The sequence below is a fragment of the Geotrypetes seraphini genome, chromosome 11 (assembly GCF_902459505.1).
Source record: "Geotrypetes seraphini chromosome 11, aGeoSer1.1, whole genome shotgun sequence".
NCBI lineage: Eukaryota > Metazoa > Chordata > Amphibia > Gymnophiona > Dermophiidae > Geotrypetes > Geotrypetes seraphini.
In genome coordinates this window covers 26,018,185-26,044,719 of record NC_047094.1, presented here as the reverse complement: position 1 = coordinate 26,044,719, position 26,535 = coordinate 26,018,185, and the positions used below count along the sequence as shown (strand labels likewise).

The window sequence follows — 26,535 nt, the reverse complement described above, 5'->3', positions numbered from 1 at the left end:
GTTATCCAATTTCGATAGGCGCCTATCTAGCTGAGTGCCTCCGAAATAGGCGCTGGTTACAGAATTTGGGCCTTTAATCCCTAAATGAAACCAAGAAAATGGTATGTGGGATTTCTACAAGACAATCCTCCACTGCAAAATAAATCCCACTCAAGGGTACTCAATGAGATAGTGGAGAGCAACGGGCTCAGAAACCTACATGGGTAAGGAGATATTAAATCCTAGGATATGTTAATCCAATACCACGTTATTTAAGGTTTATGTTTCCATCATAGACCAAATTACCTCCACCTCCTTATTTGCATTATCAATTTCTACTATACATTACATTAGTGATTTTTATTCCGCTTGTACCTTGCGGTTCAAAGCGGATTACATAAGAAGAGAACTGGACATTTCCAGGAGGGTACATGACATTGGAGAATACAGGTTGAGGGTATAGACTTAATAACAGAATGAGTGTATAGACATAATAACATTGGAAGATAAATCAGGTTACATTACATTACATAGCAGATTGTCTGTTTCCATATGTTGGTAGGTAATCGGTTTCGGTGGGATGATTTAGGTTCCAGGTATTTTTTTTAATTTTAATTTTTTATTTTATTAAGCATTTATTTTATCAAGCATTCATTATTTTAACTTATTTTCTTACTTTTTAAATAGCAGAGAAATCATATCTTTGATAATGTAAATAAGGAGGTAGAGGTAATTTGGTCTATGATAAAAACATAAACCTTAAATAACTTGGTATTGGATTAACATATCCTAGGATTGAATATCTCCTTACCCATGTAGGTTTCTGAGCCCATTGCTCTCCACTATCTCATTGAATACCCTTGAGTGGGATTTATTTTGCAGTGGCAAATCACTTCAAGTTTCAAGTTTATTAAAGTTTTGATTTGAACGCAAGTAATTTCAATGCGTATAACAATAATAATTTGGGGGGACAAATAAAAAAAACACATTTAAAACAAGAAATGTACAATCTTATCCATAATTATTTAAAGATACATAAGGAATACAAGGATAAACTACATTTGTTTAAAAAATAAAAAAACCAAAAAGAAAAACATTTAGGGAAGAACAACATCAGGAGGGGTATTAAAAGATTTTTGGTGAAACTTGGTCTAAAAGTAATTGGTTTTTTGTTTGTTTGTTTTTTAATCCCCAATTGCCCCAGGTGAGACCGCCAGGACAGATAGAGAAAAATGCTTGAGTACCTAAATAAATTCATGTAAACTGTTCTGAGCTCCCTCAGGAAAAGAGTATAGAAAATTGAATAAATAAATATTTCTGATAACTCACACTTTGAGGGAGCTGAGTTTGAGGCCTGTCTAAAATTAATTCTAAGTGATTGAGTTTAGCAATGGATGAGAGCAAAGAGGACACTAATCCTTACTGAGCTACAACAAAGTCAGAGACCACAACAGTAGAGAACTAGTCAAAGTATATTTGTCATGTCTTAGGTATGGAAAAATTCATTTTCAAATGTAGAAAGATAGACCCCAGTTTTGAATTTGCATAGGACTCCTTTCAGAAAATTTAGGACTGTTCAAGTAATCCTGGTCTCTACCATAAGCTTGCGCAGGTTACTTTTGGTAGTATTTGCTATAGCTTATTAAAACACCATATAACTATTTTCAAGTGTAGTAGGCATATTGTTTTACAGTTCTGTTGCCACAAGGATTGGGTCACTTCCCTGTGCCACTCCTGTTCTTCAGGCCTTTAGAAGAAAAATAGAAACCGTGTATGGAAAATCTAAAATGTGGCCTCGTTCTGTTTTACAAGAAGTTGGGATTATTGCAGGTAAGCTTCAATTGTGTTCATCAGCTTTCTTCAATGTTTGAAACAATTACACAAACATTAAAAAAAAAAATTAGCCGTAGAAACAAAGCAAACCAGTGTAGAATGTCTGTATTGAAAATATATTCATTACTAGTATTTTAGCCCATTACATTAACGGGTGCTAGAATATATGTCTGTGTGTCTTTATTTCTGTCTCTCTCTCCCTCCCGTTGTCTGTCTCTCTCCCTGGCCCCCTTTGTCTGTCTGTCTTTCTGTGTCTCTCCCTGCCCCTGTGTCTTTTTTCTTTTCTTTCTATCTATCTGTCTCTCTCCCTGCCTCCTATGCAGCAGCATTTCTCTCCCACCACTTCCCTGTGCAGCAGCCACAGCAGCATTCCCTCCCCCTCCATTTCCCTCCCCCCACACCACTTCCCTGTGCATCAGCAGCGTTTCTCCTACCCCCCCTTTCCCTTCCCGTGGTCTGGCCGGCTCCCTTAGTCCCTTACCGCCCCTCCCCTTCCCTTCCCACGGTCCCGACAAACCTTCCGATTCCAGCAGCATCTGCAGCGAGCTCTGGGGGTTTTTTGTTTTTTTACGTGGGCCCAGCCAGAGCAGGAGGAGAAGCCTGGGAGGCAGGAATTAAAGTCCGTTGTGCTTCTTGGCTTTATCCTTCAGACGGCAAGAGCCACCGCAGCCGACAGGCTCCGCGCCGCTGCGCGCATGCGCACTCCTATCTGCGGGTCCCTACAGCACACGGAAAATGGGAGCACGCAGGTGGGAGTGCACATGCACACTTAGGGCTTTATTATATTAGATTAGTAATCCTAAGAAGAATACGTGGACTAGAGGAATACTTGTGGTGGACATAAGAGTAGGGGAAAGAAGGCGGTTATTGTGATGGTGGTTTTGAAGGAGGAAGATGTCAGCATAGCTATTGCTAGCAATCAGCATTTTCAGTTGGCATAACTAATGTCAGCATAAGGCCTATGGGAAATTATATCAATCTGACTCTGGAATGTTGATGCAGAATTCTGTGCCCCTGCACAGAATTCACATACATTAATCATCCAGCCAGACTGGATTGTTTATCAAGAAGTTAGGCTGCTTGAATGGGACAAAGAAGCCAGAGACTAATCCCATCTACCATGCCTGAAAGTATCACACCCTCCTTATCAATTAAACTAACCATTGTTTCAAACAGTTTACAAATTCTAAACAGAAAGATACTGGGAAATACAATAGTTTCTATATTCAGAATAAGATTCCAAGCTATAAAAGCCTCCTCTCTGCAACACACATGGATCTATTTCTTTCTCTGTCTATCTCTCTGTCTATCCTTCTCTTTATCTATGGAACCCAAAGCTTAGACCATCACCCCATCCCACTTTCTAAATCTCTCTCTGGATCTCCCTGGAACTTCAGGCTTCTATGTCTCTCTTTTCCTCTGAACTCTGTAAGGCAGGGAAACTGCTTTGCTCTCTCATTAATTGTAATGCTTAATTGTAATGCTTATAAATATTGCTTTTCTGTAAGCCTATTTCTATAATATATTCTTTATGCAATCACCTCTGGCTGTGTTTCTTATTTGATTCTACTCCTGGTGAATCTTCTGTGAGGGAACTGAACCTGGGACCTGGCGTTTGTAAGGGCGCCTCTCACGTAACCCCACCCACCAACCATACATTGTGGGGACCCAACATTTCAAACCTTACAGAAGGGTTACCAGATTTTCCAAAAGGAAAAAACAGCGAGGTGGGGGCTCAGAAATAAAAGTCAAAGAAAGATTGGAAGCAGAATAATGTGACTATCAATTAGGCATTCGATAAAACCTACTTACAATTGAGACCTTTTACTAAGGTGCGCATGCTAAACGCTAATGCGTCCACAGACTATAATGGACACATTTGCATTTTGCGCCTTAGTAAAAGGAACCCTAGGAATTATAAATCGCCACAACATCCGTGGAGATGATACGGTATATAAACGTAAGGTTTAGTTTAGTTTAGTTTAGAAAGCATCTTTAAATAGAAAGTATTTTAAGTTACCCTTGAATTGATCAAGAGAACTTTTTTCACTTAAGTGAGCTGGTAGTGAATTCCATATTTGGGGCGCAATAAAAGAAATATTATGTTATTGCAATTTGTTTTGTATCTCTGCATGTCATACTAATTAGAATGTTATTTTTTTATCTTTGTAGCTGGTTTAACAAAAGAGGATTTAAAAGCTTTTAATAAGAATCTGATGCCCTATTTCCAACCAGCAGCCATAACGCATATTCCTGCTGAAATTTTTAAAGTAAGTATTAAGTTTAATCCCATTGGAAAGTCCAGAGTGTTCCTTTCATCTGGGACCAAATAAGTCAAGCAGGTCAGAGGAAATCCAAAAACACAACTGAACAGAGTACACAGAAAGAGTGTAATAGGCCCCAGATGGAACCAGGGAAGCAATGATGAACCGAAGATTATAGGAAGAAGCAGTATTTATTCAGGGACCCAACATGGCCTGTGTTTTGGCAGATTGCCTGCATCAGGGGTATGTATCGGACTTAGGTGGTTGCTTACAATGCCAGATATTTAAAATGAACAAACATGGAAATAAGCATAGTCACGTGAATTTAAGGATTTTTCCAGTTACGAGCAAGGTCAGTGTTAATCACTCCTGCCTTTGCTGGCTCCAGTCTCAAAATGGCTGCCACAACTTTCAAGTTAAAGGTCTTGACAGCCATTTTGACAGTGGAGACAGCAGAGTCAGGAGTGACTGGGGATCACTTATGACCTGGTTAAGCCACTAGACAACCAGAGCTCCTCAGGTAGGCCCAAGGACAGCCAAGGGATGGTGAGAAAGCAAGGTGGGATTCGTCAGCAAGGGGAAAGAATGGGGAATAGTTTTGGTCAGCGAAGGGAGTTTTTATTTTTAGCCATAAATGCACCAGAATCTTTGGCTGAAACTGAAACATAGCTGAATTGGCATTTCAAGCTGATTTCGACACCAAAATCGAAATTCTGTCAGCCTCTACAGTATAATTGATTTGTTCATTAGAACTGTAAAATAATATCCTTACCATTCAAATAATTCTCCCATGGGGGAGCTACATGATTAGGATTCAACAATCCAGGAGCATAAGACTATTCCAGCTGATATTCAAAGGGATTTACATAAAAACATGAGTTACCATTTTGGAACAGACCGAAGGTTTATCAAGCCCAGTCTCTTGTTTCTAACAGAGGCCAGCCCTGGTCACAAGTATGCTGCTTATCCTAGAAAGTCCATCTTAATAATGGCTTATGGACTTTTCATTTAGGAAATTATCCAAATCTTTTTAAATCCTGTTAAGCTAATTAATTTCATCACATTCTCTGCCAATGAATTCCAGAGTTTTACACACTGAGTGAAGAAGTATTTTCTCTGTTTTATTTTAAATTTACACTTCTCCCTCCTTATTCGCTGTGATAGGGGATTAACAGAACCGCAAATACGAGAATAACTTTTTCACATGTAATTCGCTGTTTTCTATTAAAAACCATCGTGGATATGGTGAAACAGCGAATAACATGGTAGGAGACCTGGCCTGTTCCTGAAGGAGAGGCAAAACATGGTGAAGTAAGTGCTGGGAATTGGCGATTTTCTCTGTAAACGCGTGGAATCAATGATTTCTCTAAGCTGATGTAATTGTGGGGGAGGAGCCAGCAAGCTAAAAACCATGAATAAACGAAACCGCGAATGCTGAAACCGTGAATATGGAGGGAGAAGTGTACTTCATTGCATGCTCCCTGGTCCTAGTATTTTTGGAAAGACTAAACAAGCGATTCACATCTACCTTTTCCACTCGGTATTTTGTAGACCTCTGTCATATATCCCCTGAGACATCTCATCTCCAAGCTTAAGAGCCTTAGCCGATTTACCTTTTCCTCATAGGGAAGTCGTCCCATCCCTTTTTTCATTTTTTTTTTTTTTTCAAAACGTTTTATTGAACAACCAAGTAGAAACCAAGACAGCAACAAATATAACATTTTCAAAATACAACAAAATACAGTGCACAAAACACCAAACAGGCGAAGACAATCCGAGCCCGGGTTGGGTTCTTATACCCTGACTCAGCAAAACCCCACCCCACAGAATGCCCACCCACCTACCCCCCGACCCACCCTTAACCCACTGGCATCACAGGGACCACTGGCTTCCGCAGTCAGTTGAGTAGTTGGCTTTTAATCAGCGGGAGTAAAGTGTCCAAATAAGACACCCAAACGGACAAGAAGAGCTTACTACGATGACAAGAAAACTGAGCGGGCAAGGATTCCCAGACCATTAATTGAAGGAATTTGTTACGCCAATACCAAATGGTGGGTGGGGAGTCCTGGAGCCAATGATTTAAGATACATTTCTTACCTACTATGTATCCCTTGCTGATAAGTAAAGAATCACCAGCAGAGAGCCCACCCAAAAAGCCCTTAGCTAAAAAGAGAATCCCCTCAACCTGAGATGGAAGAACATAGCCCACTAGGGTCTGCAAGTAACAGTGGACCTCCGACCAAAAGGTAGCAATAGTCAGACCAGACCAAAGACCATGCACCAGAGAATTATTCACCCGGTGGCATTTCAAACAGATAGGAGTAGAGGCACACCTCATGGCACTCATAGCAGGGGGGGGGCAGGGAAAAGGGTGGGGGAGGAGTGCTGCCGCCCTGGGTGCTGTTCACCCTTACTACACCACTGATGGAGGATTTCAGCTTTCAAAGGAGAGATCTTTAGAAAGAACATAAGAATTGCCGCTGCTGGGTCAGACCAGTGGTCCATCGTTCCCAGCAGTCCGCTCCCGCCGCGGCCCGTAGGTCAAAGACCAGTGCCCTGGCTGAGTCTAGCCATACCTGCGTACCTTCTGGTTCAGCAGGAACTTGTCTTTGTCTTGAATCCTCTGGAAGAGCGTTCCATTTTTCTACCACTCTCTGACTATATGGCTACCACTGTAGCTTTCTACCACTCACCAGACTATATAGCTACCACTGTACGTATGTACAGTGGTAGCTATATAGTCTAGCGGCATGTTATAAATGAACCACGTTATTAAAGTTCACATTGTCAGATGGCTGCAGCAATTCTGCCTTCAAAGTATTGGCACCAACATTCACTTTTGAGTAAAAAGACTGCTCCGTTAAAGAACGAAATGATAGAACCTGATTCAGAGCAGATAAGAGGGAGAAAAAAATATTTGTGAGCATCTTGACTCCTATAAACAACCGGTGTGTTAATTTTAACTTCCTGTTGGTTAATTTCCTGTCAGGAATCTAAAGCTATTTGCACACCTCAGATTCCTTCAGAACCTGCATATTAAGAATGACACCTGGAACTAACCCTCTCACTTGTTATTACTGCAGGAACTGTCTCCTGAGCAGATAGAGAATCTGGGTCCAGAGAATGCTGCCATGGTTACCGACTCACAACTTCTGCAGCTCGACATTTGGCAGCTGCAGAGCCTCCAGCGGGCACTAGATGGTGCCAGAATAAACATCCAGGAAGCAGAAATCAGTCCAGTTATAACCAACATGACTGAAGCTCCAACTTCCAAGTGTAAGTTCACAAACACATCCTACTAAAGATCTTAAATTAATTTTATTATTGCGTTCCCAGCTTCTTACTATCCAATGTTTCTGATACTCTTGATGTGGGAGTGTGCAGCCCATGTTAAAATAAAGTGTTCTGAAAATGAAAGACCAGGGGTTAAAAATGAAGGTGGGCTGAGACCCAGGAAGCTGCAAATGAAGGTTCATGATGCCAGAGTGTCCGTAGATGCCAACTCTGAGTTAGAACATAAAAACATAAGAATAGCCATATTGGGTCAGACCAATGGTCCATGTAGTCCAGCATCCTGTTTCCAACAGTGGCCAATCCAGGTCACAAGTACCTGGCAGAAACCCAAATAGTAGCAATAGTCCATGTTACTGATCCCAGGGAAAACAGCGGCTTCCCCCATATGTCTTAATAGCAGGCTATGGACTTTTCCTCCAGGAACTTGTCCAAACATTTTTTATTTATTTCTAAAATTTCTAAGCCACCTATACCTAAGCGGTTCACATTTAAAATATTCATAATAGTTCAGAAGACAGTATTTTACATAAATGCTTTCAATTACATTGCAAATCACATATAGGTTACATGCTTTGATGTTGCTTGAGAGGGGTTGGGTGTGTGCTTCTTTTAGATAGTATAAATTCTTCTTGAGAGTCTGGGGCCTTTATATTTATTCTTTGTCTCCTAGAACACGAAGACTGATTCTGAATGCCATAAGAGTCTGAGGTGCCTGAGTGTGTATGTGTATGTGTGTGGGGGGGGGGGAAGTGGCGGTTCTGGGGCTGTCTTTCCCCGGTCGGATCACTTGTGTCTTCCTGTAGACCCTTTCTTCGGTTGTTTTTTTTTGTGTGTGTTTTTGTTTGTTTGCTTGATCTAATGGGATATCCTGTTGTCTGGGGGGAGGGATATCAGTGGGGGGGGGGGAGGGGGAAGGTATTCCTTTCTATATCTCAGGGTTCATAAGAACACAGGGCCCTCTTTACAGTGTTCACTATACAACTTGGCTGGGCCTCTCTCGTTGGGTAGGGTTGAGCTTTTGGCTTTTTGCTGGTTTCCTTTCCTGCTCATTGTTCCTTCTGGAGTATCATTCTGTGTTTTTGGTTTCTGTACATCGCATTGGTGTCTCTGTATTAATTGTATTTTTGCTCTTGTTGGGACAATGGGAAACTGGATTTTGGTGTGGGGAGGGGAGATAATCATTGTATATTTCTTGAACGGTTCTGTATCACTGATGGTTTTATGTGTTTCTTCTACATGTTCAATAAAAAATTGTTTTATACTACATTACAAACCACATAGTAATTCAACCCACTTAAAAGAAATGTCAGAAAACTCAACAAATCCACATTAACTATACACACTAAATAAAGTGCAGCAACCGCTGTTACCACATCTCGGGCAACAAGCTCCGGAGCTTAACTATTCTTTGAGTGAAAAAATATTCTCTCCTATTGCTGGATTGAAAACCAACCTCTTTAAAAATGTCAAGGACGTAGAAACCCCACTACTTCGGAAAATCCTAAATGCATTTCTACGTACAGACTTCTCTGCTTAGCAAAGCTCCTGATTTGTACAGAGAACAAGCAGCGAGCTGGCTTTAATATTGTATACTGCTCACCGTCTATCCCTCGTATTGATTTTTGGATGATTTGTAGCTGATTGGAATTCACTGCTTAGATATTAAATTGATGTGTGCTAATTCAACTGCAGAGCACATGCGTAGCCTAATGGTTAGAGCAGTAGACTGGGATCCAGAGGTCCCAGGTTCAAATCCCACATCCTTATGGCCTTAGACATGTCACTTAACCCTCTGTGCCTTAGGAGAAGGCAATGGCAAATCATTCCTGTATCATATCACAAAAACACAAGAAGAGAAGTGCAAACTCAAGAGCACATCAGGATATCAAATAGACTTGAAATTTAGATGACCAAATGGAGAGTTGGCCGATAGTCATGGGGATCACTAGAAGAAGTTATTTAAGAATATAATTGGCTGGTTTCATCTAACAGTGGTTCATGGTCTCCACAGCCTGGTCACACTTGGGTTGGCACTAGAGAATGACATGGCACAAATTTGTCCCCATCTTTGCAGTCTCTCTCTCCATCCCTGCAAGCTCTGTCCTCATCTGTACAAGTCTTGAACACAGAGCTTTCAGGGACCCATATTGTCCCCGTTTCTGGTAAGGAGGAGCACATTCTTGGTACGTGTGGGAATGCCTGCTGATACAACCGAGGGTGAAATGGTAATAGTTTTAACTGCCTTGGTTTGTTTTGCATGTTCTATATGTTTATTGCCACGCTGCTGAGTTAGCGTCCCTTCTTGTAGATAATGGGCTTTTGTACTTTACCAGGTGCTCCACTTTCGGATCAGCTCTGCCTCTGGTCCTGTTTCTGTCTTCTCTTCAGTGCTGCCCTGAAAATAGCCTGAGCCGAAGGTGGCTATGGACAAGACTCTTTACCTGTGAATTTGCCACTCATCCCTGTTTGTGTAAAACAGACCAGCGGCAACAGTGTTCCATCCTTGCCCGTATATTCCATTATTAGCAGAAACCATCACTTTCTTTCAGCCTATCTGTAATGTAAGATGTTAAAAGCAGGAATACTCTAGCAGTATGTTTACTTTTTCCATGAATCGTCATTGCTACTATAGCAACTGATTGTACTAACCTAAAATTAGATGAGTCTGTGTAAGGTGTGTTTTTTTTTCCTCCTGATTAGTTTGATATTTTTCTGGAATGTTAAAATACACAGCATTGCTCTTATTTAGATAATTATGTCATGAATTTAAGCTGTATAATGATCCACACTTTTTTGGCTACCTACTTAGAGAAATGGAGGAGGAGACTAGAAATGAGAGCAGCAGGCTGATGACCAGAGAAGCCCCCTGCCCCTGAGCAGCATGAAAGCCGCAGGGTGCGCCAGCCTTTGTCGCCAGCACTTCCACACATGCTCGGCTCAGCCACACGAACTGAGCATGTGCAAAAGTTCCAGCATCAGCAGCTGGAGCACCACAACTTCCTTGAGCATCTCCACCAGCCAGGCATCCAGTGCTGAAATTTTGGAGAGGCCCAGGCCCTCCTGTGACTATGCTCCTACTTGGAAAAGTCATATAACCCTTATTACAGCCGATATGGTTAGACAAGGTTATGACCAGGAAGATCCCTGAAAAAGGAAGTCAGGATTTTTCGTTATTGGCTCATCAGTCTCTGCTGGGTTACAGCACTGTAAGACCTCATTCATTTGCAGTTGTCCAGGCTTTTTTCTTCCTCTTTAGTTTCTCACTCAGTTCTGTGCTTTTGTCTTTGGGTGACTGCCCTCAACTGGGTACCACACACCAGGACAGTGGGAAATAATCCCATGTCCTTGTTTAGTGTCTATCTCAACCTCAGTCCTTCTACACCAGCATTCTTCAGTGCAAAGCTTGAGGGTCAGTGGCTGTGCCGATTCTTATGTGAGCCAAGGATAATGAAGCCATTGTGACATCACTGATGTGATTGGCTCTTAGGCACTGGTGGAATGAGGCATTATGACATCACAATATCTGCTCTGGATACCAGAGACTGTCATTCTTCAGTGTCTATCTCAACCTCAGTCCTTCTACACCAGCATTCTTCAGTGCAAAGCTTGAGGGTCAGTGGCTGTGCCCATTCATACTCTGATTCTTCCCTCTCTCCTTAAAGGACATGTGGATGGTTTCCCATGGTTAACCACAGGGATGGGGACAACTGTCCCCTTATCATTCTCTAATTTATGCTCTTATGTAAACCAATTAACACATAAAGTGGGAGGTCCCAAAACGTTTTCAAAGTGAGTAATAACTTATTGTCTCACGGACCTCAGTGGTACCGTCTGCATGCCACTAAACTTTTAGAACATGCAGAGCAAATGGCACCCCTAATCGTCATTGGTCCCTTATATTTTATATCATTTTTCATAAATAATTTATATTTTAAATATATATCGGTACTTATCTTTAGCTTACCCCCACCCGCGTAGCTAAAGATAAGTACCGATATATATATATTTAAAATATAAATTGTTTATGAAAAATGATATAAAATATAAGGGACCAATGACGATTAGGGGTGCCATTTGCTCTGCATGTTCTAAAAGTTTAGTGGCATGCAGACGGTACCACTGAGGTCCGTGAGACAATAAGTTATTACTCACTTTGAAAATGTTTTGGGACCTCCCACTTTATGTGTTAATTGGAGTATATCTGGGGAAGGTCTGAAGAGTGTTTTAGCCACAGTCGAAACTTATGTAAACCAAGCATAAGACAATCAAGCCATTGCGACATCACTGATGAGGTTGGCTCTTAGGCATTATAACATGTTGGAATAAGGCATTATAACATAACCTCAGCTCTGGAATGTTGCTACTCTTTGGGTTTCTGCCAGGTACTTGGGACCTGGGTTGGCCACTGTTGGAAACAGGATACTGGGCTTGATGGACCTTCGGTCTGTCCCAGTATGGCAACGCTTATAGTCTTTAGTGTCCATCTCAACCTCAGTCCTTCTACACCAGTATTCTTCAATGCAAGGCTTGCGGGTCAGTGGTTGTGGCCATTCATACTCTGATTCTTATGTGAGCCAAGGATAATGAAGCCATTGTGACATCACTGATGTGATTGGCTCTTAGGCACTGGTGGAATGAGGCATTATGACATCACAATATCTGCTCTGGATACCAGAGACTGTCATTCTGTAGTGTCAATCTCAACCTCAGTCCTTCTACACCAGTATTCTTCAATGCAAGGTTTGAGGGTCAGTGGTTGTGCCCATTCATAGTGAGTCTTCCCTCTCTCCTTAAAGAATGACACGGAGATGGTTTCCCGCAGTTATCCACAGGGATGGGAACGGTGATGAATCTTGTTACAGTCAATCTCTAATGCCAAGGCATTAGGCATGTATCACACTCAACTGAAGGCTTTCTTGCACTCATCAGAGCCTCAGTGCTGATGCAGGGATCCTGATCTCTGCTACTATGTTAAGGGTCTCAGCGAAGAGTGCTGTCTCCAGCACATTTGCTCCTTGCCAAGTTGGTGTTGGGTGATCAGAAATGGACCAGAGCCTCTGAAGATAGTAACAGCTGGACCGCCTCAGCAACCCGAAAGAAAGTCAAATCCTTATAAACTAATGTTTGCTGATATTGCACCCCAATGAAAATAAGCCGACAAGGATGGCAGTGGCTTTCTAGGCTCAATTTCCTTTTTTTTTGTCTAACTTATCATCTTTCTATGTTGATACTCATAGTGCTTTTATGGTCGGTGTCCTTCTCAACAATTTATGGGGGCGAGGATGCAAAACTGGGGAAGGGGGAGGAAAGGCAGGGTTGGAGGCTGGGGTTCACAATGAAAGGGAAGCCATAATCATGGCCATAGCTACCATTGAGTGAGCCTGGCAACAACAACAAAAAAAAAAGAGATTCCTACTGGTCCCCCAGGAAATTGCGTTAGAGGCAGAGGGATGACCCAGGGCTGGCTGAACGCCTGGGGCTGTCATGCTGCTACTGACACCACTGGTGACCAATGTAGATTTTATAGGACTGTTGGGGGGTGGAGCAAATGCAGTGAAGGGGGAAAGAGAAAAAGAGACCAGACTGGGAGTGGCAGGGACAGAAAAGGCTTAACCTATAGACCAGATAAGGTCAGAGGCTGGGTATTTTGGCACCCTTAATCACCAGCAGGCTGGGCCAGAGCCTCATCTGGTCCAATGATTACGCCAGCTCCCCTCGCTCTCCACTAAATGTGAAACTGGCAAGGGGAGCTTCAACTATATTATGGACCATAGGCAGCAGAATGCTGCTGTTTAGGGGGGACCCATGACTTCTAAACAGCTACCGAGTCCCCCACCCACCTCCTCCTGGCACTTTAGTTTTAAATCTTCAGCATCCACTAGCAGGCCTGTCCCCGGAAGTAGAAGGAAGGGTTCCGGGGCAGGCCTGCTAAGATTTAAACAAACACCGGGAGAAGGTTGGGCGGGAGGGCCAAAACCACAGTGACCAAGAATTTTTGGGGACGCCATGGCCCCAGTAGCCTCCCCCGTTCCAAAGCCTATGTTATGGACATTCTTAAAAGAGCACGGGTCCGAGGTTAGTGCAGTGGATTGATAACCAAGCAACACAAAGTTCAAATTCCACATCAGTTGTTTTTAAATTGTGAAACCCTCCCCCAGGGACAGAAAATTATCTACTGTAACTGAATATGTAAGACAGCTGCAAGCCTGAGGCCTATTGAGGTGGTGCACAGGCAGGGAGAATAGGTATTTTTCTGATCATGGATGGCTCATCTATAGCCCTATGCTTATTCATCCCTTCATTTAAAAAGTTGCCCTAGACTAGAATACCCTAGAATGCAATTTTAAGGACTGTTTTGGCTGTATAGACCTAATTTTATCAGGGAAATCTCTTAGCTTTCAATTAAGAGAATTCCTCTTTCTACATAAAACATTCTAAAGATAAATTCGATATCTGATTACAATCACATTAACCATTAATATAAAGACACAAATTTCCCTTCTGATTTAAGGCATCCAACTATCACTTTTTTATTTCCAGAGAAAAGAGTTCTCACACTCCTCTCCTCCCCCCACTTCTTTTTCAATACTGGCAAAAAGAATAAATTCTGTAAACTGTAGATGGAAATAGGTGGATGGAGCAGGAACTGACAAAACCTTAAATCAGGGGTGCCCAAATGGTAGATTGCGATCGACCAGTAGATCGCAAAGGCAATGCGAGCCAATCGCGTTGCCTTTGCCATCTTTTTCTCCCTGCTGCTTCCCCAAGCCAGACCTGGCGCATACAAGCGCCAGACTTACAAAACTTCACCTCCGATGTCAATTCCGACGTCGGAGAGGAAGTTCTGGGCCAGCCAATTGTTGCCTGGCTGGCCTGGAACTTCCTCCCCAACGTTAGAATTGACGTCAGAAGTGAAGTCTTGTGGGCCCGGCGCTTGTACGCGCCAGGCCTGGCCCGGGGAAGCAGCAGGGAGAAATCGCGTTGGTGGCTTGGGGGTGGAAGTAGGGAAAGAATCGGGGAAGTGGAGAAATCGGCACGATGGCTTGGGGGGGCAGCGGGAAAAAGAAAGGCAGAAAGAAAGAGGGGGGGCCAGGGGGAGAGAGAAAGAAAGGCAGAAAGAAAGAGGGAGGCCAGTGGGAGAGAGAAAGAAAGGCAGAAAGAAACGGGGGGGGGCAGGGGGAAAGAGAAAGAAAGGCAGAAAGAAAGAGGGGGGCAGGGGGAGAGAGGCAGAAAGAAAGAAATATTGGCTTTACAGAAGAAGAAAGTGCAACCAGAGACTCATGAAATCACCAGACAAAAAGGTAGGAAACATGATTTTTTCAATTTAGTGATCAAAATATATCTGTTTTGAGAATTTATATCTGCTGTCTATATTTTTGCACTATGGCCCCCTTTTACTAAACCGTAATAGCGGTTTTTAGCGCAGGGAGCCTATGAGCATCGAGAGTAGTGCAGGGCATTCAGCTCAGCTTCATGCGCTAAAAAACGCTATCGTGGTTTAGTAAAAGGGGAGGGGATATATTTGTCTATTTTTGTATGGTATTTACTAAGGTGACATTGCATATTTTAAAGTCATCTGCCTTGACTTCTGATAAAAACCCCGAATACAAATGATAATTTTCTCTGCGTACAGTGTGCTTTGTGTTTTTTAAAATTTTATTGTTGATAGATCATTTTGACTTGGTCATTTTAAAAGTAGCTCACAAGCCTTAAATCATACACCCCGCTCCCTCCTTTTACAAAACCGCAAAAGTGGTTTTCAGCGCAGGCCGGCACGCTGAATGCTCTGCACTGCTCCCGACACTCAGAGTTCTTATGTGCTTCGGGAGCAGCAAATTCTGCGTACCAACCAGCACTAAATACCGCTTTCGCGGGGGGGGGGGGGGGGGGAGGAGAGGTTAACAGAGAAAATGGAGATATCTTAGAAAAATCAATAAACTTCAATATCCTCCTTGAAATATTTTCCAAATTTTCCTATTAAGAGTCAGATTGTTCCTCATCAGAAGTCTCCTCTTCTTCGGTACTGCACACCTTGATTTCCAATGTCGTTAGCTAAGGTTGACCTATGGCGCTTTTGAAAATAAATTAAAACTGTATTATTTGATAGATTAATTTCCTAAATAGAAATTTCATTAATTCTTTATTAATTGCAATAATTCTACTCTGATTTCCTTAAGAAATATATTCTTCTTTTGCTGTTTGTATTTTGTACTTCGCTGATTGTCCAGCCCTCGTTGATGTAAACCGCCGAGAAGTCATCAGATTCCGGTGGTATAGAAGAATAAAGTTATTATTATTATTATTATTAAGATGCAGTCCAGTCTTTAGATTGCTATATGGAGTGATTGAGGAATCTCGCAAACTAGAGAGATGAGAAATTATTGCCAAGGTAAGTAGAGGGTGAAACACCTCTGGCCAAAAGTTCCTTTCCTTGTGGCCACTATGTACGCAGAGGCAATAAAGAACTCGCATCACAGCATCCACTTAAGCTCCAAAATATTTTCCTCAGAGCGTCAAACTAAACCTGTGCAGCCCTTGGTTCATGTTGACCACTGGTCACTCTTCCTTACAAATCAAGTTGCTGCAGCTTACATCAACACAGGCCGATACTGCATGCTCAAAAGCATGGAACTCTAGCATTATACTGCCCCTTGACCCAGGGGTCAGTTTGGAGAGGAAGGGGGCACCACTAGACACCTGCTCCTCTCAACCAACCCTTCTATACTCCAGACCTTGTGGGGGGGAAAAAAATTCTTGCCACATACACGAGTCAAAAACTATTTTTTTCTTAAATGCATTGCTGAGGACAAGTAATCACCAAATTATCATTCATTTTAATGCAGTGTGAGATAGAAATTCTTCCCCGTCCCATCCCCACAAGTTTTGTCGCTGTCCCATTCCTGTAAGCTCTGCAGCTGAGAACGGAGCTTGCAGGACTGGCGCAGAAAAAGAACTCCGCAGGACAGGGACAGGGAAAAATTGGTCCCCGTGTCATTCTCTAGTGTGCAGTCATGTTTACCATGCAAATTAACATCCATGCTCAACCTCTTTCTGTATTACTCAGCTAGTAACATGCCCCACTCTAACTGCAGTTCAGTTCATGTTAGCTTTCTGCACTGGTGCCTCAGTGCACTTTTGCAGGTGGAACACAGCTTGGATTTTGATTAGAGAATGACAAGGGGACAAATTTTTCTCAGTCCCCGCGGGAATAATTTTCCCATCCTGTCCTCGCAAGTTATTTTCCTGTCCCTGCCCCATTCCTGCAAGCTCCATCCTCATCTGCACAAGCTTCAAACACTTTAAAATCAAAAGTAGCAACATTCTAGAGCTCAGATTGTGATGTCATAATGCCTCATTCCACCAATGCCTAAGCTCCGTCCTCATCTGCACAAGCCTCAAACACTTTAAAATCATAAGTAGAAACATTCTAGAGCTCAGATTGTGATGTCATAATGCCGCATTCCACCAATGCCTAAGCTCCGTCCTCATCTGCACAAGCCTCAAACACTTTAGAATCATAAGTAGAAACATTCTAGAGCTCAGATTGTGATGTCATAATGCCTCATTCCACCAATGCCTAAGCTCCGTCCTCATCTGCACAAGCCTCAAACACTTTAAAATCATAAGTAGAAACATTCTAGAGCTCAGATTGTGATGTCATAATGCCGCATTCCACCAATGCCTAAGCTCCGTCCTCATCTGCACAAGCCTCAAACACTTTAGAATCATAAGTAGAAACATTCTAGAGCTCAGATTGTGATGTCATTATGCCGCATTCCACCAATGCCTAAGCTCCGTCCTCATCTGCACAAGCCTCAAACACTTTAAAATCATGTGTCTGAGGCATGTGTGGTTGAGGCTGAGCTTACAGGAATGGGACAGGGACAGCCACAGCGACAAAACTCGCCAAGACGGTGAAATTGAGTTTCTGCAAAAACGTGTCATTCTCTAATCTTGATCCCTGCATACTGCTCTTACCGGTTGCCAAGACCTCAAGAGCACAGCTATGTGATGGCCCACTCCTGGGCATGCAGACCGTTTGCTGCTCCTCTTTCCCTGCCAGCTGCTGCAGGTTACCTAGTTTGAACCTGTGTCATCTAATGCTGCTTTTTTAACCTGAGTCTTTATAATAAAAATGCATTATAAGTTGAAATTTCATTAACTTTTGTTTGTTCATACTCAGACTCAGTCTTTGCTCACCTACCAGTCCTAAATTGGTTTTCTAAGGATTAGTAAGACTGCTCATTGTTTGAATAATGGAGAATTGCAGCCAGTAAACTTTCAACATTTGTGAAGGTAAAAGGTCTTTTATGACAGTGGTTCCCAACCCTGTCCAGGAGGAACACCAGGCCAATTGGGTTTTCAGGCTAGCCCTAATGAATATGCATGAAGCAAATTTGCATGCCTATCACTTCCATCATATGCAAATCTCTCTCATGCATATTCATTAGGGCTAGCCTGAAAACCCGATTGGCCTGGTGTTCCTCCAGGACAGGGTTGGGAATCACTGTTTTATGAGGTGTGTTTCCTGGGTGTGGCAAAATAGAACATGAACAGACTGAAGATTATGTGAAGCATAACTACATGTTTGGTTTGTGGTTATAGCTGTTTAACCTGTCCATTTGTCAATAAAGGACATTTTGGAATTAAAATGGATACCACTGAACATAACAGCCTCACATTAAGGATCTGATTTTTATGAATACAGGAACCAAGGAAGGAGGCAAGAATTTTCATGAACAGGTGACAAATGCATAGGATATCTGGGGGCTTGTCTCCTTGAGCTAGAGAGTTGCTTGGGGACAGAAATCCCACCCATCCCCGCCAGGATCCTCTCCGTCCCCACCCATTCCCGCCAGGAATTACCTCCATCCCCGCCCGTCCCCATAAAAAGCAGCAATTACTTCTGACAGGATCATCAATTCCACAGTTTCTTTTGCTGTTTTCCTTGTGGAATCTCTTTGGTGGAACCCTTTTTTTGTTTTCTGTTCAGGTAATTAACTTATAAACCCCCCTCTTTTACTAAGGCTGACGTGTCCATTATATTATATGGATGAACCTGCTTCCAATGCCTTCCATCCCCGTGGGAGTCCCGTTGGCTAGAGGGGGGTCCCCATAGGAGTCCCGTGAGCCAGAGGGGGGTCCCCATGGGAGTCACGTGGGTTGGGGGGGAACCCCCGCGGGACCCGCAGGATTCCCGTTCCTGTGCAGACCTCTACTTTGAGCTGCCTTTTACACAGGCTGAACCAGCCTGAAACCTTCTACTCCTCTAGTCTCCACACGAATCTTGGGGAGGAGGGGGGAACGCAGCCAGTACCCACAAGGTCTCCTGACCAGTGCAGAGCTCAAATAAAGCCTGCGCTCATGTGCTTCAAATGAAACTAGGTGAGCAGACTCCCAGAGGCTGAACTCCGTGCCGCTCCAAGTGGTAGGGCGGGCTGGCCAGACAGGTGCCCTGCAGAAAAGGGTGGTCCGCCCAGTTAGAGACTTTAGAACCCTGTTTGCAGTTTTTCCCAGGCAGAGCTGACCCAGGACTACTGGGAAGTTCTAAAGCACCCAAAGTCTCAAAAAAAGTTGAATAATACCCAAAAATAATAAATACTGAGCAGATGAAAAAAAAAAAAAAAAGGGCCTCCCTTCTCCTCACTTGCAGAAGGGAAAAAAACTGAGGAGACAGGGTAGTGCCTGGTGATGCAGGGAGGCGAAGTTGAAAATGCTATATTAGAATCAGCAGATAGAGAAACGTCTGTTTCAGCTACTTTATTGTTGACGCTTGCACTTACCCTTGATAAGAGTTGGCTCATGAGAATGTTTTATAAACATAAGCAAAAAGAATTTCTAGGCTATAAGATACATATATTTCAAGATCTAGTAAGGGAGACCCAAAAGTATAGAAAATAATTTATTTTGTTAAAACCTGGTGTTTTGGCTTTAGGGGCAACTTTTTTTCTTAGACATCCTTGTAAATGTGTAATTCATTATAAGTCAGAAAAACAGTCTAGCTTTAAGGAAAAAAGTTTTTGTCAAACGTGAAATCTACACAGACAAAAGAATAGGAACAAAAATAAATTAGCTATGCATGCTCTTTCTTTTCATAACAATTCACACATTATCTCTGCTACATACTTATCTCAGTTCTTTCAATGCACATCTTCTTCTGTACAAAACCCTGGCAGGAGTCTGTTTTGCATCAGTGTGGGACGGGCACATGGGATCTCTTAGGAAGAGGATGAGAAAGTAAATGCTGCAGGTGGGCAGACTGGATGGGCCATTTTACCTTTATCTACCATCATATTTCTAAGATACTGAACAGGTGAATAGGAGTTAAGATTTAAAAGCAGCCTCAAAAGTGTGGGCTTTTAGCCTAGATTTGAATACGGCCAGAGATAAGAACATAAGAATTGCCATACTGGGAAAGACCAAAGGTCCATCAAGAACAGTATCCTGTTTCCAACACTGGCCAACCCAAGTCCCAAGCACCTAGCTAAATCACAAGTAGCAAAACAGATTCGCTGCTGCTTATCCAAGGAATAAGCAGTGAATTCCCCCAAGCTATCTCAATAATGGCCTACGGACTTTTCTTTTAGGAAATTATCCAAACTTTTTTAAAACCCTACTGATTTCACCACATTCTCTGGCAACGAATTCCAGAGTTTAATTACACGTTATGTGAAGAAATATTTTCTCCGGTTTGTTTTAAATCTACTACTTAGTAGCAGGGCTGTGGAGTCGGTAGATAAATGTTCCGACTCCGACTCCAGGTACCCGAAATTTCCTCCGACTCCGACTCCTCGACTCTGACTCCACAGCACTGATTAATTTTCAGATCGTTAAAATGGAATGTCAAGTTGAGAGAAATGAGCATTTTCGACACCACCTTCTTTTTGCTTTTAATCAAGGTTCTAAGGCCGCAGAAGCTGCTCGCAACATTTGTGCTGTGTATATAGTGGGTGCTATAGCTGAAAGAATCGCTCGTGATTGGTATGCCAAGTTCAAAAATGGAGTCGGCAGATAAATGTTCCGACTCCGACTCCTCAGTTTTTTGTACTTCTGACTCCGACTCCAGGTCCTCGAAATTTCATCCGACTCCGACTCTGACTCCACAGCCCTGCTTAGTAGCTTCATTGCATATCCCCTAATCCTAGTATTTTTGCAGTGAACAAGTGGTTCACATCTCCCCTTTCCACTCCACTCATTATTTTATGGGCCTCTATATCACCCTTGAGCTGTCTCTGTTTCAAGCTGAAGAGCCCTAGCCGCTTTAACCTTTACTCATAGGGAAGTCATCCCATCCTTTTTATCCCTTCTCTAATTCCGCAATATCTTTTTTGAGATATGACAACCAGAACTGCACAAAGTATTTGAGGTGTGGACATACCATCGAGCGATACAAGGGCATTATAACATTTTCATCTTTGTTTTCCATTCCTTTCCTGATAATTCCAAACATTCTATTTCCTTTCTTAGCAGCCGCCACACATTTGAGTTGATGGTTTCAACATATGCTCAACAATAATACCTACATCCTTTTTCTGGGCAGTGACTCTTAACTAGAGGTCTGCATGGTAATCCCCCCCTAACCCACGGGACTCCCACGGGGACCCCCCTCTAGCCAACGGGACTCCCACGGGGACCCCCCTCTAGCCAACGGGACTCCCACGGGGCTGGAAGGCTTTGGAAGCAGGGTTCGTCCATATAATATAATGGACATATCAGCCTTAGTAAAAGAGGGGGTTTATAAGTTAATTACCTGAACAGAAAACAAAAAAAGGGTTCCACCAAATAGATTCCACAAGGAAAACAGCAGCGCAAACACAAAAGAAACTGTGGAATTGATGATCCTGTCGGAAGTAATTGCTGCTTTTTATGGGGACAGGCGGGGATGGAGGTAATTCCTTGCGGGGATGGGTGGGGACGGAGAGAATCCTGACGGGGATGGGTGGGATTTCTGTCCCCGTGCAACTCTCTACTCCTAACACAGGACGCAGCATTACTTAGTTATAGTTTGGGTTCCTCTTTCCCACATGCATCACTTTGCACTTGCTCATACATCACTTGCTCATATATCATACACTTGCTCATGCATCATCTGCCAATTTGACGCCCAGTCTTCCAGTCTCACAAGTCCTCTTGCAATTTTTCATAATCCTCTTGCGATTATGAACTCAGGAACATAAGAACAAAAGAATTGCCGCTGCTGGGTCACGCGGCGGCCCTTAGGTCAAAGACCAGTGCTCTAAATGAGTCCAGCCTCACCTGCGTACAGTTCCAGTTTAGCAGGAACTTGCCCAACTTTGTCTTGAATCCCTACAACAGACTCCGGAAGAGCGTTCCAGTTTTCTACCACTCTCTGGGTGAAGAAGTCTATTCCAGGGGTGCAGCAAGACTGAAGGGATCCTGAATTTAGCTCTGGAGAAGGGTACGGATAGGAGAGGCTTACTTGATGATTGGAGTTCCTGAGAAGGGATTTAGGAAAATCAGAGTGGAGAGAGATACTGAGGAGCTGCAGAATGAATGCACTTGTAAGTCAGCAAGAGAATTTTGAACTGCGTATGGAAGTGGAAAAGGAGACAATAAAGTGACTTGAAGAGGGGTTATAAGAGTAGCGACACCAGCAAAAGATCAGTTGTGCAGCAGAATTTTGAAGGAGCGAGAGATGGTTTAGTGCAGTGGTTCCCAACTAGAGAATGACATGGTGACAAAATTCATCACCATTCCCGTCCCCGCGGATAACCATGGGAAACCATCTTCGTGTCATTGTTTAAGGAGAGAGGGAAGAATCAGAATATGAATGACCACAACCACTGACCCACAAGCTTTGCTTTGAAGAATGCTGGTGTAGAAGGATTGAAGTTGAGATAGACACTACAGAATGACAGTCTCTGGTATCCAGAGCAGATATTGTGATGTCATAATGCCTCATTCCACCAGTGCCTAAGAACCAATCACATCAGTGATGTCACAATGGCCTCATTATCTTGGCTCATATAAGAATCAGAGTATGAATGGCCACAACCACTGACCCGCAAGCTTTGCTTTGAAGAATGCTGGTGTAGGACTGAGGTTGAAATAGACACTAGAAAATGACATGGGATTATTTCCCGCGGTTATCCGCGGGGACGGGAATGGTGATGAATTTTGTCACCGTGTCATTCTCTATTCCCAACCCTGTCCTGGAGGACCACCGGCCAGTCAGGTTTTCAGGATAGCCCTAATGAATGTGCATGGAGCAGATTTGCATGCCTGTCACCTCCATTATATGCAAATCTCTCTCATCCATATTTATTAGGGCTATCCCAAAAACCCAACTGGCTGGTGGTCCTCCAGGACAGGGTTGGGAACCACTGGTTTAGTGGGAGACTTGTGAGAAGCAAGCAAGTTGCAGTAATCTAAGTGTGAGGTGAGGAGCCCCCTGCATCTCAACCACCAACTCCTGTCTTCCACATATCTTCTATGCCCCTTTCCATCAGAGCCCTTCATTTGTCCCAAGCATCTGCCTTCGTGCTTGCCTCCAACTCTGAGGCTGTTATCCAAAAACATCCAACCTCATGCACATTTATTGGGGGGGGGGGGTTAAATACACCACACAAAAAAAGGGAATCCAAATACACAACAAAACACAGTAACACCCAAAAAGAATAATTAGAAGAAAAGAAGGATAAATCTTAATAAGGAATTAATGTGTTTCTTTACATTTAAGTTTTATCTGATATTGGGACGAGCAATTCCATGAAAGAAATTGTGCATGATAATTAAAAAGGTATATCAATTTAATCATTTCTTATTTTTCATAAGGAAAATTTTTGCAAAAATTACAAAAATTATTTTATAGACACTTAATGAATATAATAATTTTTTTAATTGAATATTTTCTGAATAAGAGATTTAAACTGTTTCATTGATGCTATTAAATGTGGCTCATTTATAAGTTGTCTGATCTGTGGACCACTGAAAATTCCTGCCTTCAGTTTTTCCATGGTAAGTCCAGGTAACATATGCGCTATGTTTTCAATGCGCAAACTGTCTTTTTTCAAAGCCGTTACAAATTGTTTCATCAGGCCTAGCTTTACATGTAGTGGTGGCAGTATGAGTCTATCTCGCACTACCAAAGTTTCATTGATTACATTTTGACCTCCAACTACCATATATTCCCTCAGAGGACAATCTTTTTTTTTTGCCCAATGTTCTTGTTTGGCTCTACTATCCCATAACCATACCTAAGAAACTAGAGCTGATGCAGTCTATCCAATGCAAATAACCCAATCCAATGCACCCCAAATAACCCCAGGAACAGGTCAAGAACCCAAGGAACCAATATTTTTTTGTTGTTGCTGTACTGTGTTATTGCAATCTACTTCTAATTGGTCTCCCACAGTGCCACCTCTCCCCCCTGCAATCTGTGCAAAACTCTACCAACCTTGCTACACTCATGTCACCCCCCCCTCCTTAAATCACTTCACTGGCTCCCTATCCACCATCACATACAGTTCAAGCTCCTATTGCTGACCTACAAGTGTGTTCGTTCTGCTGCCCCTGAATATCTCTCCTCTCTCTTTATTCAACTCCCAGAGAACTCAGTTCCTCAGATAAGCTGTTCTTAGCTATACCCTTCTCTTCCGCTGCCAATTCGACTTCATTCCTTTCATCTAGCTGCCCCCTATGCCTGGAAGAAATTACCCGAATTTGTCTACTTTCTCTTGTTTAAAAGCAGACTGAAAACCCACCTTTTTGATATAGCTTTCACTCCTTAACCCTACTCCCAACTGCCATCTAACCCAGCCAGCAGATTAACCATTCCCCTTAACTGTGTCCATGACATCCTGTTTGTGTCTTGTCTTGATTAGATCATTGTATTTCAAACTGTGTGACATGAGTTCCGCCTTTGACTTGGTGGACCATGGAAAACTGTTACAATGCCTAGACGCAATCGGAATCAGAGAAGTACTAAACTGGTTTCGAGGTTCCCTTATATCACGCACATACCAAGTCCGTTTTAATCACGATCTCTCAGATACATGGAGCAATCCATCTGGCGTGCCACAAGGATCACTGCTATCCCCTTTGCTCTTCAATGTTTACATGACCTCATTGGGTGAACAACTATCCCAGCTGGGGATAAAACTATTTAGCTACGCCGACGACTTCACGATAATCATCCCATTCACCAACTCTGTCTCAGAAGTCACCCCCAAAGCAACAGAAGTTTTAAATCGGATGGAGCAATGGATGACCGAATTCAGACTAAAACTAAATTCGGAGAAAACAAAATTTTTCATAGCAGCGCCATACCCACTCGACACTAAAGCACCAATGTACATCAACAACCTTAGTTATCCAATTCAACCCACTATGAAGATATTGGGTGTAACACTGGCCAAAACCTGACCATGAAAGACCAGGTAGACTCCTTGATCAGAAAAATCTTTCACACTCTCTGGAAACTTCGGTCCTTCAGAGCCTACTTCGATGCCTCATCATTTCGAATTCTAGTACAATCCCTTATTCTGAGTCAACTTGATTATTGTAACATTGCCTACTTGGCACTCCCCCAGAAGACATGCGGCGATTGCAACTAGTTCAAAATACAGTGGTTAGACTACTTTGTGGACTGAAGAAGTTTGATCATGTGACACCTTCCTATTGACTTTTACACTGGCTACCGATGGAGGCAAGTGTGAAATTCAAGTTTGGTTGTTTTTGCTTCAAGGTACTCTATGGCTTAGCCCCTAAATACATAACAGACCTTTTCTCTTTCTCAACCAACAGACACAAACGAAGCTCACACCTGAACTTCGTTTCTCCACCGGTTAAAGGTTGTAAATTTAAAAGTCATCATCAACATCTTCTCGCACATCAAGCGGCATTATGGGGTAAAGACCTTGAACAATTGCTTGTGCCTACTACCTATGGAGAATTCAGGAAACGCCTGAAAACACATCTATTCCTGAAATACTTAGGAAACCAACCTATTCAATCTTAGTCCTTAACAACCGAGCGCAAGAACCACCTGTCGCTAAATCTGTACTTTTTTTATTCATTCAATCTGTAACTTTGTTTATTCACTCAATCTGTAACATTTCTAATCATTGTAAACCGCATAGAACTTCACGGTCCTACGGTATATAAACTGTTATTATTATTATTAGTGTGCCTCCTGAGATTTCAGGTGTGCCGCGGTACACTGGGGAGGAGGAGAGGCGCTGGCAAGAGGCACGTCCTGTAGGCAATCAGTGGGTGCCAACACCTATCCTTCTCTCTGGCCCTCTTCCCTTCTGGCAACCTCCACTGGCATCTCAGGGCCTGCCTGGAGGGCCTTCACACGCAGACATTGACATGATGATGTCACGCAAGCACATGATGTCATCATGGCTACATCCTCACATTTGCAGGTGCCTCAAGCCATGGCCACTACTACCTTTAGTGTGGCGCAGCTTGAGAAAGTTTGCAGGACACTGGTTTAGATTGTAAGCTCTTTCGAGCAGATACTGTCTTCTTTGCGACTCTGTACAGAACAGCGTCTGGTAGTGCTAAAGAAATAATTAATAGTAGTAAAATCTAAAATTGGAATCTTTAAATAATTAATAAAGACTGACAAGAGGACTGGGAGTGATAATGAAACAAACAATAGCATTTCTTTCAGACTAGACCAAGATGCATTCAATGTTTAATTGAACTGCTTTTGGCTCTTAATCCATTTTAACTACTTTGATTGTTTTTTATTTCCCTTCCTATTGTTTTTAACCTTAAATGTTCTACTTTTATAATTAGATTGTATTTCATCCCGAGTTTTCCCTATGTTTTTATTAATGTACGTGTAATTTAATTTATTATTATGTATTAGTAGTTATGAAACGTGTCATTTATGTTTGTAATTTTATTTACTACAATGTATTAGTAGTTATAGTACATCTCTTTTATGTTTGTCTTCCTATATTTTGTAATTTTATCACTTTGTACATCGCTTAGAATTCGGAATAAGCGATTAATCAAATGTTATAATAAACTTGAAACTTGAAGTGTAGAATAAGGTTATTCCTTGGGTTAATATTTGACTTTTCAGAACTTGCAGATTCAAACAACATCTGGAATCTCCTTTCTTAAAATTACAAGACAAAGGTTCTTTCATTTGCTGCAAATACAAGGAAACAGCACTTTTTAAATTTGA

General features: G+C 42.5%; 1 protein-coding gene across 1 annotated transcript in view; it reads left to right on the top strand.

Annotated features, from left to right (window-relative positions):
- OTOA (otoancorin) overlaps positions 1-10,118 on the top strand; it is a 78,789-nt gene extending 68,671 nt beyond the window's left edge. Inside the window, exons 23-26 of the mRNA XM_033963872.1 lie at positions 1,673-1,809; positions 3,985-4,082; positions 7,160-7,352; positions 9,704-10,118. Of these exons, the coding sequence (XP_033819763.1) occupies positions 1,673-1,809; positions 3,985-4,082; positions 7,160-7,352; positions 9,704-9,780 (505 nt within the window). The 3' untranslated portion in view covers positions 9,781-10,118. The remainder of the gene's footprint in view (positions 1-1,672; positions 1,810-3,984; positions 4,083-7,159; positions 7,353-9,703) is intronic.
- The last annotated feature ends 16,417 nt before the right edge of the window (positions 10,119-26,535 follow it).